The 17,989-nt window shown below is 32.1% G+C and overlaps 1 protein-coding gene, 2 long non-coding RNA genes and 3 pseudogenes across 3 annotated transcripts in view; 3 read left to right on the top strand and 3 right to left on the bottom strand.

Moving 5' to 3' along the window:
- Nucleotides 1-4,505, top strand: part of LOC105622442 — a 9,499-nt gene extending 4,994 nt beyond the window's left edge. Inside the window, exons 7-9 of the mRNA XM_012203860.1 lie at nucleotides 324-530; nucleotides 721-829; nucleotides 2,671-4,505. Coding sequence (XP_012059250.1) covers nucleotides 324-530; nucleotides 721-829; nucleotides 2,671-4,505 — 2,151 coding nt within the window. The remainder of the gene's footprint in view (nucleotides 1-323; nucleotides 531-720; nucleotides 830-2,670) is intronic.
- A 3,763-nt stretch (nucleotides 4,506-8,268) lies between these two features.
- Nucleotides 8,269-8,954, bottom strand: LOC105622417 (annotated as a pseudogene).
- Nucleotides 8,955-10,880: 1,926 nt separating this feature from the next.
- LOC105622416 lies at nucleotides 10,881-11,553 on the top strand. The gene is made up of 2 exons (XR_001046512.1): nucleotides 10,881-11,175; nucleotides 11,343-11,553. It is a non-coding gene; the product is annotated as an uncharacterized LOC105622416 (long non-coding RNA).
- A 755-nt stretch (nucleotides 11,554-12,308) lies between these two features.
- Nucleotides 12,309-12,832, bottom strand: LOC105622413 (annotated as a pseudogene).
- LOC105622415 lies at nucleotides 12,780-13,477 on the top strand. Its single transcript, XR_001046511.1, has 2 exons — nucleotides 12,780-12,858; nucleotides 13,294-13,477. It is a non-coding gene; the product is annotated as an uncharacterized LOC105622415 (long non-coding RNA).
- A 2,001-nt stretch (nucleotides 13,478-15,478) lies between these two features.
- LOC105622412 lies at nucleotides 15,479-15,992 on the bottom strand (annotated as a pseudogene).
- Nucleotides 15,993-17,989: the final 1,997 nt, after the last annotated feature.

Below are 17,989 nucleotides of genomic sequence, written 5' to 3'. Positions count from 1 at the left end.
TATATATATATATATATATATATATATATATATATATATATATATAAAATTTCCTTTATTTTCTGGAAAACGTAACAGTTGTCAATTTATTTTTATGTACTAACCCATATTACTTTTATTGTATTTGACACGTACATCCTATTTGAAAGTGTTCTCCATGTAAGTAACACCAGCTTTGTATTACGTGACTTGTCTCGAGGAATGCAGACGAGATAAAATTGCTTGAAACGCTCGTGTGTTTATCGTAACTCATGCTGTCATTTTACATTAATCGATTCTTTGATGTTGTTTGGAATGAAAGAATATTCTTATTAATTGCACAGGCTGGTATCGCCGGTGCCCTGGCTCAACTAACATTGGGCGAAGCAAGAAGCGCCGAGCAAGTAGCTTTTGAGGAGCACATGAGGAAGCAAAGCTGGGAACAAGGACAGATCGACTATATGGGTCGCGATAGTTTTGATAACATATGGAAAAAGATCTGCGAGACGCTCTCCCTCGCGCCGCAACGGGAGCCAACTCCACCTACAGAGGTAATTTAATTATAATATATTTATCTTGATGAGTATATTTAGAAATTACTGTAGCTTATGCTAGAATTGTAATAATTAAAACACCGACAGTTATTTTTGAGCCATTAAATAGTTGGATCTAAAAAAAGTTGAATAAACAAGGATAAATATTTTGATAATGAATAATTCATATCACGATAAATATTTGTAGGATATCGCTACTTTGGAGACTGCTATAAAAGAGACTGCTGCAAAAGAGACTGCTGTCAAAGAGACTGCTGCAAAAGAGACTGCTGATATCAAAGTGGATAAACTAGCCGGTATGTCTCGCTATTATAAATGAAATCGCGTTATTATACGTAAATAAATTCGTAATAAGAACTCGTATTCAAAATGTATTTATCCAAAGTAGAAGATAACCATATATCATAAATTAAAATATTTCATTATATTTTTAAAATAATTTAATGTGCTTACGATGCAAAGCCATTAACTGTTTTCCTCGAGTATATGCTTTGCGTTTTTGTTTGTTTTTGTTTCATTTAATAGCATGCGATAATCAATTTCATAATTTCAAATTGAAAACGTTGAGCGAGGAAATGATTAAAAGTCAATATATTATATTAAACGAGAATTTGTTACGTCGAGCGAGAAGTACGAAACGATATATTCTTGTTAATGCAATTTATCTAGTTTGAGTGTTTGTGAAACAGGAACAGAGGACAGCAACTAACAGATCCTGGCACCATAGCATTGCTGCGTCTTGTAATGTCGTTTTGCTTTAATGGGGTAAATATTTTATGTACTCACACACAAAACATTTGACATTATCACTTACTTTATTATTCTATACTTCAGATGACTGAATTATGTAAAACGATATATACTATAGTCTAAAATTTTAGTTAGATACTTTAAAAAAATGTTTAATTACACTTCTTTTGTTATTATTTACTAAATATATAAACGAAAAATTAACATTGTTTTTTATTTTACATATTAAAAATTTTTCTAGCTTGTTTAAAAAGAATTTTTTAAAAATATTGCATTTTTAAATCAATGAATTTTATACACCTTCAACATACTTTTAAAGTTATTATATGTATACTGGATGTCTTGAAATTCGAGAACCACAACAAGAAAGTTCGAAAAAATAAATTGTAAAAAATATTTGTGACTTGTCGTTTCGAATAATTTTTAAGACAAAAAGGTTAAAATTAAACGGCCATTTGTTCGTCAGTTATACATTGATGTCGATAACATTATCAACGCACGGCTCATGGCCGTTCAAACATAATCTATAATTGTCCAGTTTTTAATTTTTCTGTCTTAAAAATTACTCAGAACGATAAATGATAAATAATTTTCATAACTTACTTTATAATAGCAATATTTTTATAACTTATTTTTTCGACATTTCATTGCTGCAGTATTTTGATTCGCGAATTTCGAAATCCTTATATACATCCTGTATAACATGATGTATATTATATAAAATGTATAATACGAACAAAATGTGTGAGGTACAATTCAATATGAATACTTTGAAAATTAATATTTTGCTTTTATATAAATAACATGCCTTTATGAAACGTAATTCTTTACTAATTAAATATTTTGCGGAATATTGCTTCTTTAATTCGCTACTATGTAATCGGCTTTCATTCATTTTGCAAATAAGCATAATATTTGTCATGCATAATATTTGCGCAATATTAAGCTATATCCATTACGCTTTATATGCTTTATATTAACGAAACGAGCACATGAACATTATTTATATTTGACATGGATATATTTGGTCTACCAAAATGCTTAGCAAACATATTATATTATTATTATTGACTGTTTATTCATGGTTTACTTTCATATTCTATAGCATATTTTGATATATTATTATATTATAATTGGAATCGGATTTTCTCACTATCATCAATCATCGCCTATTTTGCCTAAAATCACGAAATATAACATTTGTAATATATGATCTTTTCAATATTAATCGATCATTACTTTTATTTAAATTAATAGAAAAAAAACGGTTTCTATTTACCGTATAGTATTTTGCACGATTTCTTCTCTTAATTTTTTGTTAAAATAGTTCTTTCTGTTAGTCCATATTTACATATATATCTGTCACTTTCATTCTTTCTTCGTTCAGTTGAAGCCGACAAGGATCCAACGCAATCTCTAATATGCGAAGTTTCTAAAGAGGAGAAATTTTCGGCAGCAATTCTCGAGCAAGAAGTTCCCGCGTTATCTTCCAAGAAAACGGTAGAAGCCACCGCAAAAATATCCGACGATCCGATAAAATTCGAAGACATTTGTGCGAAACCGACAACTGAATCAAAGGATGCAAAATCGTGCGAAATCCGTACTGAAGTGCCTTTGCCGCAACAGCCAGCAGAACCGTTGTCCGCAAAAACAACTGCGGAACCGTGCGAACTTCCAAGTTCGCAAACGCCGCAAGAAGCGGCACCTCAAAGCGCAAGCCTTCTCCTCGAAGCAAAAGAATCGAAGCAACAAATTGATTCGCAAATATCCCCCTTGATCTGCAAACTACCTGTGCAAGAAACAACTGCGCCGGTTACGCAAATTAGTACCGAGTCAGTGCCTACTAGGGCCAAACCAGAAACCCCAGCTTCCACTCCTCAAGATGCAACGCAGCCTATAGCCCTGACTAGTGTAGACAGTCCGCAGATTACTGCAACTTCTCCTGTAACAAGCCAAGCGCCAATAGAAGACACCATGAAATGTGTAATCGAATCCGCGCCTGACGTAACACAACCTCTTACGATAGATCCGGGCGAGCAGCACGCGGAGATGCTATTGGCGGCTTCTGAGATCTCCACTGTGAGTCCTGTGCCTATTCAAGTGGCAGAATCGGTTCTGCAGGCTGAACCTAAGGAATCCGTGTTGGGCGCAGCTGTAACCGTGAGCGATCAAGCGATTGCCTCGACGGTCACAGCTGTGCACGAATCCAAGGATATCGCTTCTGCACCGATTCCGACGGAGCTTGTTCAGTTAAACGGATCGGCTTGTGAAATTGAGAGACGCGACATTTCTGATCTATCAGAAAAAATGGATGTTCCTTCTGAGGCGATCAAGGAACTAGCGAGCGATTTGGTTGCTAGGGATCTACCATCAGAGACAGTATCGGCTACTGAAAAGATATTAATCAGTAGCAATGTGGGGCCTTTAGAAACAACATCTGTAGAAGAATTAACGGAACAGGTTGCAAAAATAAAAGTGGCAGAAATAAAAACTCCAGAACAGAAGCTGGAAACAGAAGAAATAAAACCTTCGGAGCTGATTACCAAGACAGAAGTTGTGGAAGAGAAGTCTGCGGAGCAAGTTACTGAGACAACGGAAACGATCGTGAAACAAGCGGAAACAGTCGCACAAGCTGAAATAACAAAAGTACCGTCTATTGAACAAACAGAAGCAACGGAAGCACCAACAGCGAGATCACCGAGTGAAGTTTTGACATCGCCAATCACTGAACAAAGTCCACCGGCAGAAGAACCCATTGAAGCGAAACTGCCAAATGTTCCATCGACGCCGACGGTAACCGAGGCCTCTCCACCGATTAGTCCGTCCGTGGAGAGTGCGCAGGAGATGGAGGAGGCCGCGAAGAAGAGCCTGAAGAAGTCTGACTCAGCGGACGGTGCCGATGGGGAAGGTGTAGACAAGAAGGCGAAAAAGACGGTGAAGAAGGTAACGAAGAAACCGAAGGCAAAGCCCGAGGAGGCGGCACCCTCAACCGCGACGGAGAGCGCCGCCGCGGACGGCTCGCAGAGCAAGACGAAGAAGACCGTGAAGACAACAATGAAGAAGACCAGCGCGAAGAGCCTGGAGGCCGACACAAGCATACCGGAGACCCCACCGCCGCCAACCGGTGCCGTCGGCGTCGACGCGCCAGTTCCGCCCAAGCGGAAGACGAAGAGTACGAATGCAAAAGGAACGACCGGTAAAAAATCTGAGACGGAAGAGTAACTGGTCTCAGTCCAAGTCAATTATTGTCTCAAACAGTTCAGGAGTCCAATATGGAAAAAACAGTTTTGCTAAAATATAAAATAAAAATTTAGATAGATACAGATCTGAAAATAATTTATTAGACTATCAAAATAATTATGTAGAATGTCTGAGCTGGTATTGCTTGAATATTGATTCTAAACTTTTTGCTTATTATGAGCGTTCTACATAATTATTGAGACAGTTCAACAAAATTATTTTCAGATCTGTTTGTAGTTAAATTTTTAGATACTTCAGCAAAATCTATCTTTCTATGGAGAGACCGATTAAGAGGCGAAGACCCTCCAAATATTCGCGTTGAATATCAAGAATATATATATTGAGGTCTTCAATCCTTTCGAGACCTCGCGTTTTTAGAAGATTAGTATTTTTGCGCATATACTCCTTTTTTACGGTTTTCTTAAAAGATTCCCTGTAAAATGTGATTAGCGATCTCTGCTAGCCGCAAAGCGTAGTAGACGTGAAGATTGTCGCGACATAGTTTAAACATTGTCTCGAAAGGATTAAAGGACATGTTAGAAGATCACACTCGCTAGTCTGTTACGGTTTTTTCTTTTTTTTATACTTTTAATATATATATCTCGCGAGAGTTTCTATATCGTTGAGCTTCGATACCATATTCGCCGCGGAGGTATCGAGCGATACTGAGAGTTTAATCGACGACGCCACAAATGAATCATATTTATACGAGCCGCGTTACTTTACTTGTCTTTTTTGTTTCTTTTTTCTCTCTTATTTTTAATTAACGATATACTCGCTTCATCCCTAAGGTTTGTTCCTATTTATCTTGTTAGATTCTTTATTTGTGTAATTACCGTTTCCTCGAGTCAACGTTGCTCAAGAATCGCACATCCTGAAATGATGATGAGCCCAGTTTCATCCGAGCAACATAAGTTCGAGTATCTTATTGCGAGCGATTATTTTATATTTGTTTATCCGCTTCAAAGAAAGTCTGTTAGATTATGTCACAAAAACGAAGATGGGAATTGCTAACTGCGATTGATTCTTGTAAAGCTACCTCGGGAAAAAATGTTTCATATATAATATATAATTTCGTAATAATGTTTTATATATAATTATATAAAATTATACATAATTATATAAAAAATTGACATATTTTATATTCAATTATATATGATTATATATATGTCCATATACATATATAACATTTGTTTCTGGGGTACGTTTTTCCAAATTTAGGGCAAGAGCATATAATAGAGAAAGTCGACTTATATTGTTTGTGGAAAATAATTACAATGTACGCAGTATACATGCATCAAGGATTTTTATGAACGACATTTTGGCTGCTGTCCAACAAGAGTTACAGTTTACAATGTAACACAGTATATCATTATATCCTTGTTGTTTCTTGCAGATATTAAACAAAAATCAAATGGTTCACCATGTTACACTGGATGCTTTTCATTTAATGATGACACAAATGTTCTGTTTTAATTATTCGTGAATGATAAAATGATGTTTGTGTCGACTTGTATCACTAAATGGAAAGCACTCATTTGTGTGCATTTTGTAGGTATCTAGTATTTTCCAGCAACGAAACATACGTTGTGTAACACAATAATGCACAGTGCGTCGACTTGTATCTGAATCGTTGCTTTTTTATCTCATCGCCAGAGTTAGCATTTTAACTGTGTGCGATTGTGTCGACTTATGTCATAGATGGAAAGCACAAGATTATACACTGTATTACACAGTAATGCAAAGTCAATAGACTGTCCATGTATGTTGCTGTAAAACATCCTTTGTCTATCATATGCTTTTGTGCTTACGCGAAGCGAATGCGGTGACAGAATCATATTGCAACATCTGTGCCGAACAACTTTTTCGCACTGATGTCGTGAGATCAGCAACGAGAGAGACAGATCCATGTTTTATTTACATCATGTACGCGTGTGGGAGTGTACACGGCACCACAATACAAAGTCATGCCATTGTCGCGCACATTTGCATCAATCGATCGAGACAGTGCGATGGCTGAAAGGAAGGCCCATTTGTCTTATAGAATCATTAATTATTGTTATTTCATCAGGAAATGAGACAGCAATTCTAATTTATTACATTATACAACAAAAGCAATATAAGCAATACGACACTGCAATTAAGGCCACTGATATATTATGTGAGAAATCTGAGCGGCTCATCTTTTTATATACACGTATATTACATATTATATATTAAATTATATTTTTCAATGTGTATTTTTACTCTGTCTCGTTGATATTTAAAAAAAAAGAATGTTCATCACTTCCACATGTATGTACAAATAATAAATTTCTTATTCTAATTTAGATTTAAGCAGGTCAAGTAGTTCTTTCTAAGTATCATGTAATACTCTCGATCTTTTTGAAAGAACCACGCAACTCGCTACAATATACATAGTATAATGCAATTGAAAGCTTTTTAATAATGATAAAAAAAAGCCTATGCCGATTCGTTCGCAGGAAATATTAAGTTGTACTCCAAAGACGCAGTGTAAGATTTGTAACAAGACTTATTGTCAATAAAACACGTGTCGTCAGTGAAAAATATATATTATTATTAAAAAGATTAATGAAAAATTAATAATGTATAAAACGTGCAACAGCATCAGTTTCACTTTGTTATGTGCATAAAAGATGAAAGAAAGGCGCAACTAAACAGACGGATATTTAATTTTAAAAAATCAGAGAATTTGTATTATTTATTATAATCTTTGAAAAGAAAAAAAATGATGCCCTGGTAAAAATTTTTTATATCATTTTTCAAAATTTCTATATAAAGGATTTTTGAATAATTTTATAATTTTTTATAAAATTTATCAGATTTTTGTATACAAATTGGAATACTTTAATAATAAGTAATGACAACACACTGAGATAAGCGAGATAAATAAATATTAATATCTCCATTTTCTTATTTGCAGTGTTAAATGGGAATAAAACGATACATCCTAGAGAACATATCAAATGAGAACATATCATATCTTGAACTAAATGTCTTTAAGACTTTTCCAAAAGACGTCTTTCAAACATTTTCGAAAGATGTGGTACAAAATCTTGGAACATGTGTAGCACTGACATTATCGACTGCAAATTTTATTTATATATAATATCGAGTGCATGAACTGAATATAATACATAATCTATAAAAATATTGGATGTCAAATAATTTGATAATTTGTATTATATTATAGTATTCTACAACTACACATAATTTTGCGAAGCTGTGAAGCGGAAATGCATTGATGAAAGGAAGAGTACGAAGCAGCAATTGGAATTACCTGATAAATCGATATATATGAATGATATACTTAATATTTTCAATAATTATCTGTCACAATTATAGATTGTTATGAAAAGTATGTATTAAATATAACATTTACATACAGATTTATCAGGTAATTCCAACTTCTGCTTCGTATACTTCTTCTTGTCAACGCGTTTTCATATCAGTAATTTTGAGACAAATATATCATAAATCCAAACATAGACACATAATATAACTTCAACAATTAATTTCAATAATCGCTTAAATACAAAATGATAGACATCACATGGCTGATAATTACAGTTACACTTGCGAGCTCTATACTTATACACAAAATCTCAGCATACACATATACAGGATATCATTTCATTCTTCTTGTCCAATATTAAACACGAATGAGATGACAGGATTGTTGCAAACGCGTGAAATATATCCCTAGTGCATATATATCTAAAAATAGGTTTGAATGTGATAATTTTATTGTTAAAATATTATTATACAATAAAATACAGAGATGCATGAATGACACGCTTACAAACAAGTTTTGTAGAAAATACTAAATTACAATATTAACATTTTTTTGAAATATTTGATATATATTACAATAGTAGACAAGATAGATACACGTCTGACAATCATTATTAGTTTAGTATAATCTGCTCCTTTGCTGTGAGTCTGTTCTTTCATTTTTATTCGGAATATGTGGAATAAGCACCTGTATTCTTGTACCTAGAAGTGTATCATTGTTATCTACGAGTACCATATTGTTGCTATCAAATTTGGGAATTTTAGGAACCTGTTGCTATTTGAATCCAATCAATATACCCTTTTTCTTTTCATATAGCAATTAAAATTCTGAAATCACCTGAATAATTCATATAATAATGTTTAGATAAATTTGATCCTGATAATATCTTTTATATAGTCATTTCATTTTTTGTCTCACCGATGTATCCCATCCCACGCTTGTTGTAAACGTGTATACAACGTGGTCTATCCTCCATCATAACTTGCTTTCCTATCTCACTGTTGTCCACTACTCTCAGTCGATTCAATTGAACATAACTTAATTATCTGACTCACAGGGGTTGAAGTAGAAATGTTTCTGCTCGCAACATTTAACACCGTAAAAGGCAACAACATTATCGTTATGATTTCTCTTTAGGATAATCTGAAACATCAAATAATACATAATAAAATTATTGTAATTATTTACAATACGGACTGCATCTCTGATTTTAATGAAGTTAGGCTCATTCGATGCGTTTTTACTCGAAACAAAAAATCTAAGAAAAAAAACGTTAGGTCGTTCTCAAACCGAGATATTAAGCGTTAAATTAGTAGTAAGTTGATGAATTATTTACAGATTAGAAAATCTGTAATAGCTGTGATGAAATGCGACACAACTGGACACATCTATGTGTCATGAGCTGGTCATGCACATATAACTGAGGCCAGAATAAGTATTTTCTGCTTAAATTACACAAATTCTCTTCTTTAAAAACACATTCTCTACTTTAAAAATACAAATTATTTTCTATATAATTTTTATTTTTACTGCAGATAATTTGTTTTGATTAGATATTTGTTTTAAAAACATAAATTCTCTGCTTTAAAAATAAATTTTCTACTGTTAAAACAAAAATTATGTAGAAAATAATATGTATTTTTAAAGCATAGAAATGTGTTTTTATAAAGCAGAGAATTTGCTTTTAAGAGAATTTATGTAATTGAAGTAGAAAATATTCTATCCTCAATTACGTGTTATGTATGATCGTAGCTCATAGATGGTCCAGTCGTGTCGTTGTATCTCGTCGCTATGACGGATTTTCTAAGTTCAATAGTCAACTTTAATGCCTTTTCCTTTCCCTTATCCGAGGGACACTCCGAAGAAAAAAAAACTTTGCTTAATATCTCTGTGGGGCCGACAGTTTTTCTTACAAATTCTTCTGTTTCGAGCAAAAACGTACTGAATGAGCCTAATTTCATCAAAATCGGAAGTGCAGTCCGCACTCTAAATAATTATCAAAATTACATTTTTAAACACAAATTCGCGCATCGCAAAAAATTGTTGAGACCATGTTATTGCGGAGAACGAAGGAAAATGTACGGCGAAGTACACACACACACACACACTGTAGTATTATGTACTTAACAATATTATATAAATTTAACTTTCGTAACTTTCGTGACAGATAAGATCCTAATTACGAACATATATAATTCACATATAAACATTCATATATAATTCACATATATACGTGCGGCACACAGATGATGCATGCAATCCCTATCCTACATAATTTACACGAAACAGGAATAATAGGATATCATTCACGATTAACGCACAAACTCGTGCGTGTCATGATCGTAATGTTAAACATCGCGGACAAGGTGAGGAATGTTGAAAAAAGGAGACACAGAAAAAAAAGCCCATTGTGATGAAACGCTTCGTCGAGTTGATTGAGCTTGTACAAAGAATGTGCGGACCATGCAAAAATGTTACTCACCGTGTGTCCTACAGGTGAATTAAGCAACCGTCTATCCTTGATTCGTAATCGTCGAACAAATTAGGTTATCGTTCCTCGACTCGATTGATGTTCGTCAAATGCGATGACCTGACAATGGGACACAAACTCGCACGTCGCGGAAAATTGTCGAGGGCACATCACTGCGATTCGCGGCCTTTTACCGTTTATGTACAATACGTTATTCCTTGTTTCGCATAGCAGAAAACGAGAGCAAAAAAAAACGCAGTGAAATACACTACGTATTACGTATATACATGAACAAAAGCCGTCACATTCTTCCGCGATCAGAACAACAACTAAGTGAGTAACTGATCTCTCGCGGACGTTGCAAGACTTTAAAGCTTTCTATCTTTCGCATAATTTCACATATTTATCAATCGCTGCGCAAATACCGACTGTGATAATAATCGAGCTAATGATACCAACTGTGGTATCTTTTCCATCAAGGTGATTTGCTCCATGCTTTCCTTCAACATGGTAAATAATGAGAGTCATCTTTCTTCTTTCCATCATGATGGCGACTATGGCAACCGTTAAGTAAACGTATTGAGATGTTGCGTGTATTTCGGATCGATTTAAACTAGACAGTCATAAAAATTTTTGAACAGCAAAACTATTACGTTATGCTCAACGCAAAAAAAGTAGTTAACGTTACTGGTTGAATAAAGATAATGCCTTGAGCGGTTCCTGTCCAATGGCTCCTGTTAACTGATATCAGACTGCTGTTTTCAACATAGTCTGGTAGTGATTGAGATTCTAGATTTAACTAGAAGTGCTATTTACAATTGGAACTTCGTTCCCATATTCACTGTGTGTGCTGAACTATAGTACAGGTAATGTACTAGATATTCAGTATTGACAGTGAATATCGCAACACTATTAGCAACGCTATTATCTAGCGAATTATTTATTATATTACAAGTATTTATTAGTATTATTTATTAGTATTATTTACAATTTATTGTGTTTTGTTTTATTATATTTTGTTTTTTTTTGGTAGACAAGGATATTCATCATGAGTCCCATCACAGATCCCATATGAACTATCCAAGTCTGTTTTTTAATAAGAGAAGTCTGTTTTTCAGACTTTTTTTTTGTGGTCATTGATCCATGATAATACTACCAGACCTACTACTGCTGAAACATGGTTTTATTATTTTGTATCTGAGCCTGTATATTGAAACTATTAAATAAAGATTTTGATGATTAAACCATGTTCTAATTTACCAGATTAGAGACAGGAAACGCTTTCTTCACCAGTATCAGACTACCGATCCTCTGAATCTGAGGATCCGAAATGCTCATCTATATTCTATTCTTATATAGAAATCATATCGAAAACAAGTGCTTTCGGGAACTGAAGAATTATTTGCATTACTAATTTGATTTCCAAATTCGATGAAGACAAATTTGATAATAAATTCTATTTGAAGGCGAAGAAAAAAAAGTTATGTAATTTGCTAAAATTTTAATAAAAATATCATAAATCAATAATATAGACATTAATATAGGCATAATAACTTTGACAATTAGTTTAAATAATCGCTTAAATACAAAGATAGACATCACGTGGCTAATAATTGAACTAAAGTTACACTTGCCAGCGTTATACTTATCTACCAAAATCATAGCATACATAGGATATGCAATATCATTTCATCCTTCTTGTCAAATTAAACAAAGATGAGATTATATGATGACCAATGTTGTATTGGGTTGTCCGGAAAGTTCGTGCCAATTTTGAAGGAAAAGTGAAACGCAGAAGATTTAAATTTTTAATTTCATTTATTAAATTTAAATCTTGCAGCACGAACTTTCCGGACGACCCAATATTAATAAAATACACAGAGGTGCATGAGTAATATTACATATCCATATTACAAGTTTTAATACTAAATAAGTATAATATTAATATTATAATGAAATATTTAATACATATATTACAATAGTAGGCAAGATAGATACACTACATGAATCTGGATGCAATCACTATCAGTTTAATATAATCTGCTCCTTTGCTGTGAGTCTTTTCTTTTATTTTCGTTCGGAGTATGTGTGGAATAGGCACCTGTATTCTTGTATTTAGAAGCGTGCCATTGTCGTTTATGAGTACCAGATTGTTGCTCTCAAACTTGGGAACTTTAGGGATCTGTTGCTGTTTCAATCCAATCAATATACCCTTTTTCTTTTCTCCTCTTATAGCAACTAAAATTCTATCACCTAAATAATACGTATAGCAATGTTTAGATAAATTTGATCCTATAAAATAATATCTTTTATGTAGTTTTTCATTTATTGTCTTACCGATGTATCCTACCCCGCGCTTGTGTACAACGCGCTATGTGTGCAACGTGATCTACTCTTCATCATAGCTTGCCTTCTCGCTGTTGTCCACTACTCTCAATGGATTCAATTTAATTATCTGACTCACAGGATTGAAGTAAAAATGTTTCTGCTTGCAACATTTAACACCGCAAAAGGCAACAACATTATCGTTTTAATCTCCTTTTATTAAGGTAATCTGAAACATATAATATAAAAAATAATGTATTTAATATTACAATAATATTCATAGCATAAACTTTCTCTTAGCAGAAAGAAGAAAAACGACGTTAGAAACGATTAAATGAATTCTTTTTTCTCAGACATTTTTTTATGATATTTTATCGTAGAATACAAATTTTCTCTTTGACAAAAATCTCTTTCTAATTCTAAAATCAATTTGATGTTTTTAATCACGATAACTTCTCCGAGATAACAATTTTTATAACCTCAACTTTAGGATATTAAATAAAAACCTAACCTAATCTAAAGTTATTGCCGGATGAACAAGTGTGATGATATGGAAACCGGGACTTTTTGTTGTCATCATGAATAAGATGTCGTCCCGAAAGAGTGTTAATACATTTACGATCTCTCGGCATTCTAAAAGCGAGTTTCTTGTCCACAAGATGTTTCAGCACGAGTAAAGATTCAGAGGAACAAAGCAAGGATTCTATTTTCGTCTGGAGCCCAATATCGGGAAAAAACCCACAATAAAAGAGAATGCAGAAGTAACTCAAAAATTTCAAGCGAAATTGAGTAACTTTGTACGAAGTTATGAAAAGTTTTTTCACAATAAAAAAATCAGCTACAGATGTTTATTTCCTTGATTCGCAACTCCAAATCTGTTAATAAATCTCTCCTTTTCAGTGCATACAATTGTTTGATTGCTCTTTAAATACATATTTTATTATTATGTATATAATATGTTTTTAAAGAGCAGTCAAACAATTGTACACACTAGGAAATATTAAATACTTTAATATTAACGACATATATTAATATTAAATACATAATTTTGTTTTCAGTGTGTTAAGTGATCTGGAAGAGGTCATAACTGAGATATATATATATCATGTAGTTGGTGATAATACGTAATTAATTTTGGATCGAAATCTTACTGCGTTTGTCAGAGACTTATCAAGAAATCAGAGATCTGGACAGTACATGTAAATCTATTTTTTTTTCAAAATAAATGTTATTTATGTTTAATGATATTTGCTATATATCAAATATACTGATAAATATGAAATATTTATATACTGTTATTTTGTTCGTTATTTTAAATACTATAGAGAGGATCTAAGATTTGATTAAAGATTCTTTCTATCATGATAGCGACTATGGCGACCGTTAAGTAAACGTATTGAGATGTTGCGTGTATTTCGGATCGTTTAAACTAGACAGTCATAAAAATTTTTGGACAGCAAAATTATTACGTTATGCTCAACGCAAAAAAAAGTAGTTAACGTTACTGGTTGAATAAGGATAATGCCTTGAATGGTTCCTGTCCAATGGCTCCTGTTAACTGATATTAGACTGCTGGTTTCAACATAGTAAGTCTGGTGATTGATTCTAGATTTAACTAGAAGTGCTATTTACAATTGGTTTTGTTCCCATATTCACTGTGTAATGCTGAACTATAGTACAGGTAATGTACTAGATATTCAGTATTGGCAGTGAATATCGCAACACAAGCAATAACGCTATTATCTAGCGAATTATTTATTAGTACTATATTACAAATTTATTTACAATTTATTTGTATTTTGTTTTTTGTTTTTTTTTAGTTAGACAAGGACATTCATCATGAGTCCCATCACGGGTCTCAGATGAATACTATCCAAGTCTGTTTTTTAATAAGAGAAGTCTTTTCAGACTTTTTTTTATGATGATCGATGATCCATGATTATGAAATATACTACCAGATCTACTATGCTGAAACACAGTTTTATATTATTTTGTATCTGAACCTATATATTGAAACTATTAAATAAAGATTTTGATTAAACTATGTTCTAATTTATCAGATTAGAGACACGAAAAGCTTTCTTCACCAGTATCAGACTACCGATCCTCTGGATCCGAGGATCTGAAATGCTCATCTATATTCTATTCTTATATAGAATCATATCGAAAACAAGTGCTTTCGGGAACTGAAGAATTATTTGCATTACTAATTTGATTTCTAAATTCGATGAAGACAAATTTGATAATAAATTCTATTTGAAGGCGAAGAAAAAAAAGTTATGTAATTTGCTAAAATTTTAATAAAAAAATCATAAATCAATAATATAGGCATTAATATAGGTATAATAACTTTGACAATTAGTTTAAATAATCGCTTAAATATATAATCGCTTAAATATAAAAAGATAGACATCACGTGGCTAATAATTGAACTAAAGTTACACTTGCCAGCGTTATACTTATCTATCAAAACTTATCTATCAAAATCATAGCATACACATACATAGGATACGCAATATCATTTCATCCTTCTTGTCATCAAACATTAAACAAAGATGAGATTATATGATGACCAATGTTGTATTGGGTTGTCCGGAAAGTTCATGCCGATTTTGAAGAAAAAGTGAAACGCAGAAGATTTAAATTTTTAATTTCATTTATTAAATTTAAATCTTTTGCGGCACGAACTTTCCGGACGATCCAATATTAATAAAATACACACAAGTGCATGAGTAATATTACATATCCACATTACAAGTTTTGCGTAATACTAAATAAGTATAATATTAATATTATAATGAAATATTTAATACATATATTACAATAGTAGGCAAGATAGATACACTACATGAATCTGGATACAATCGCTATCAGTTTAGTATAATCTGCTCCTTTGCTGTGAGTCTTTTTTTTTATTTTCGTTCAGAATATGTGTGGAATAGGCATCTGTATTCTTGTATTTAGAAGCGTGCCATTGTCCTGAGTACCAGATTGTTGCTCTCAAACTTGGGAACTTTAGGGATCTGTTGCTGTTTCAATCCAATCAATATACCCTTTTTCTTTTCTCCTCTTATAGCAACTAAAATTCTATCACCTAAATAATATGTATAGCATTGTTTAGATAAATTTGATCCTATAAAATAATATCTTTTATGTAGTTTTTCATTTATTGTCTCACTGATGTATCCTACCCCGCGCTTGTGTACATATGTGTGCAACGTGAGCTACTCTCCATCATAGCTTGCCTTCTCGCTGTTATTCACTACTCTCAATGGACTCAATTTAATTATCTGACTCACAGGAATGAAGTAAAAATGTTTCTGCTTGCAACATTTGACACCGCAAAAGGCAACAACATTATCGTTTTAATCTCCTTTTATTAAGGTAATCTGAAACATATAATATAAAAAATAATGTATTTAATATTACAATAATATTCATAGCATAAACTTCCTCTTAGCAGAAAGAAGAAAAACGACGTTAGAAACGATTAAATGAATTCTTTTTTCTCAAACATTTTTTTATATTTTATCGTAGAATACAAATTTTCTCTTTGACAAAAATCTCTTTCTAATTCTAAAATCAATTTGATGTTTTTAATCACGTTTTTAACTTCTCCGAGATAACAATTTTTATAATCTCAACTTTAGGATATTAAATAAAAACCTAACCTAATCTAAAGTTATTGCCGGATGAACAAGTGTGATGATATGGAAACCGGGACTTTTTGTTGTCATCATGAATAAGATGTCGTCCCGAAAGAGTGTTAATACATTTACGATCTCTCGGCATTCTAAAAGCGAATTTCTTGTCCACAAGATGTTTCAGCACGAGTAAAGATTCAGAGGAACAAAGCAAGGATTCTATTTTCGTCTGGAGCCCAATATCGGGAAAAAAACCCACAATAAAAGAGAATGCAGAAGTAACTCAAAAATTTGAAGCGAAATTGAGTGACTTTGTACGAAGTTATGAAAAGTTTTTCACAATAAAAAAATCAGCTACAGATGTTCATTTTCTTGATTCGCAACTCCAAATCTGTCAATAAATCTCTCCTTTTCAGTGCATACAATTGTTTGACTGCTCTTTAAATACACATTTTATTATTATGTATATAATATGTATTTAAAGAGCAGTCAAACAATTGTACACACTAGGAAATATTAAATACTTTAATATTAACGACATATTAATATTAAATACATAATTTTATTTTCAATGTGTTAGGTGATCTGGAAGAAGTCATAACTGGTCACTGAGATACATATATATCATATGATTGGTGATAATCTATATATTGATTTTGGATCGAAATTTTGCGTTTGTCAAAGACTTATCAAGAAGTCAGAGATCTGGACAGTACATGTAAATCTATTTTTTTTCAAAATAAATGTTATTTATGTTTAATGATATTTGCTATATACTGATGAATACTTATATTTTCATGAATACTGTTATTTTGTTCTTTATTTTAGATACTATATGAGAGAATCTATAAGATTTGATTATGGATAAAGGATTTGAAATTTCTTCTAAATTCTTAGTTGCTGAAATGAATACTCTTCTGGAAGCTGATTGCACTTTAATCGGCTTAATGTTGTTACTTTTATAAATAGCAGAACAAAGAATGAAGATAATCAGAAGGCTGAGAATATGAAATATTTAATAATATTTAATTATTAATGTTAATTGTGTAATATTTATATTAAATAAATTGTAGAATATACATGATATGTATGTTAATAGCATATTTTCAACAAAACAGTTTTATACAAAGTAATTATACAGAGTATATGTATCGTTCACAATCTAAATTTATAATTTCAGAATACGTTTACTGCTCTGAACAAATCATAAATAATTTGTAGCTGTAGATATGTATATTTCACTATATTTTAATTATATTTTTTCTTAAATTAATATAGAAGAGTGGTTATATATAAGAGAATGGATTGAATTAGATTGAGATAGATTCAGATTTTTGAAAATACGCATTCGCGAACGTTAAAATGAAACCGAATTATTCCGAATATGTTTATTCATTTATATGAGTTGGATGGAGCACATTTCTATCTTTTTCAATTTAAAAGTAATAGTTTTTTCATATCTCGTAAATAATCAATTCAAAATTCTGAATAGAAAATGTAGTTTGTCAGTCCAATTGAATCCAACTGAATAAATAAAAAGTCTGTGTTATTTAAAGTACATATTCAGATAGATAAAATTTCAACCTATTTTAATCCATCCTCATTTATTATAGTATATACAGAATAATATGAAAAATATCTTTCTCATGTAAGACTTTAATATATATAAACATAATATACATATATTTGTATGTGTATATATATATATATA

Source organism: Atta cephalotes, assembly GCF_000143395.1.
Source record: "Atta cephalotes unplaced genomic scaffold scaffold00044, whole genome shotgun sequence".
NCBI classification, from domain to species: Eukaryota; Metazoa; Arthropoda; class Insecta; order Hymenoptera; family Formicidae; genus Atta; species Atta cephalotes.
This window is presented reverse-complemented; position numbering and strand designations above follow the sequence as displayed.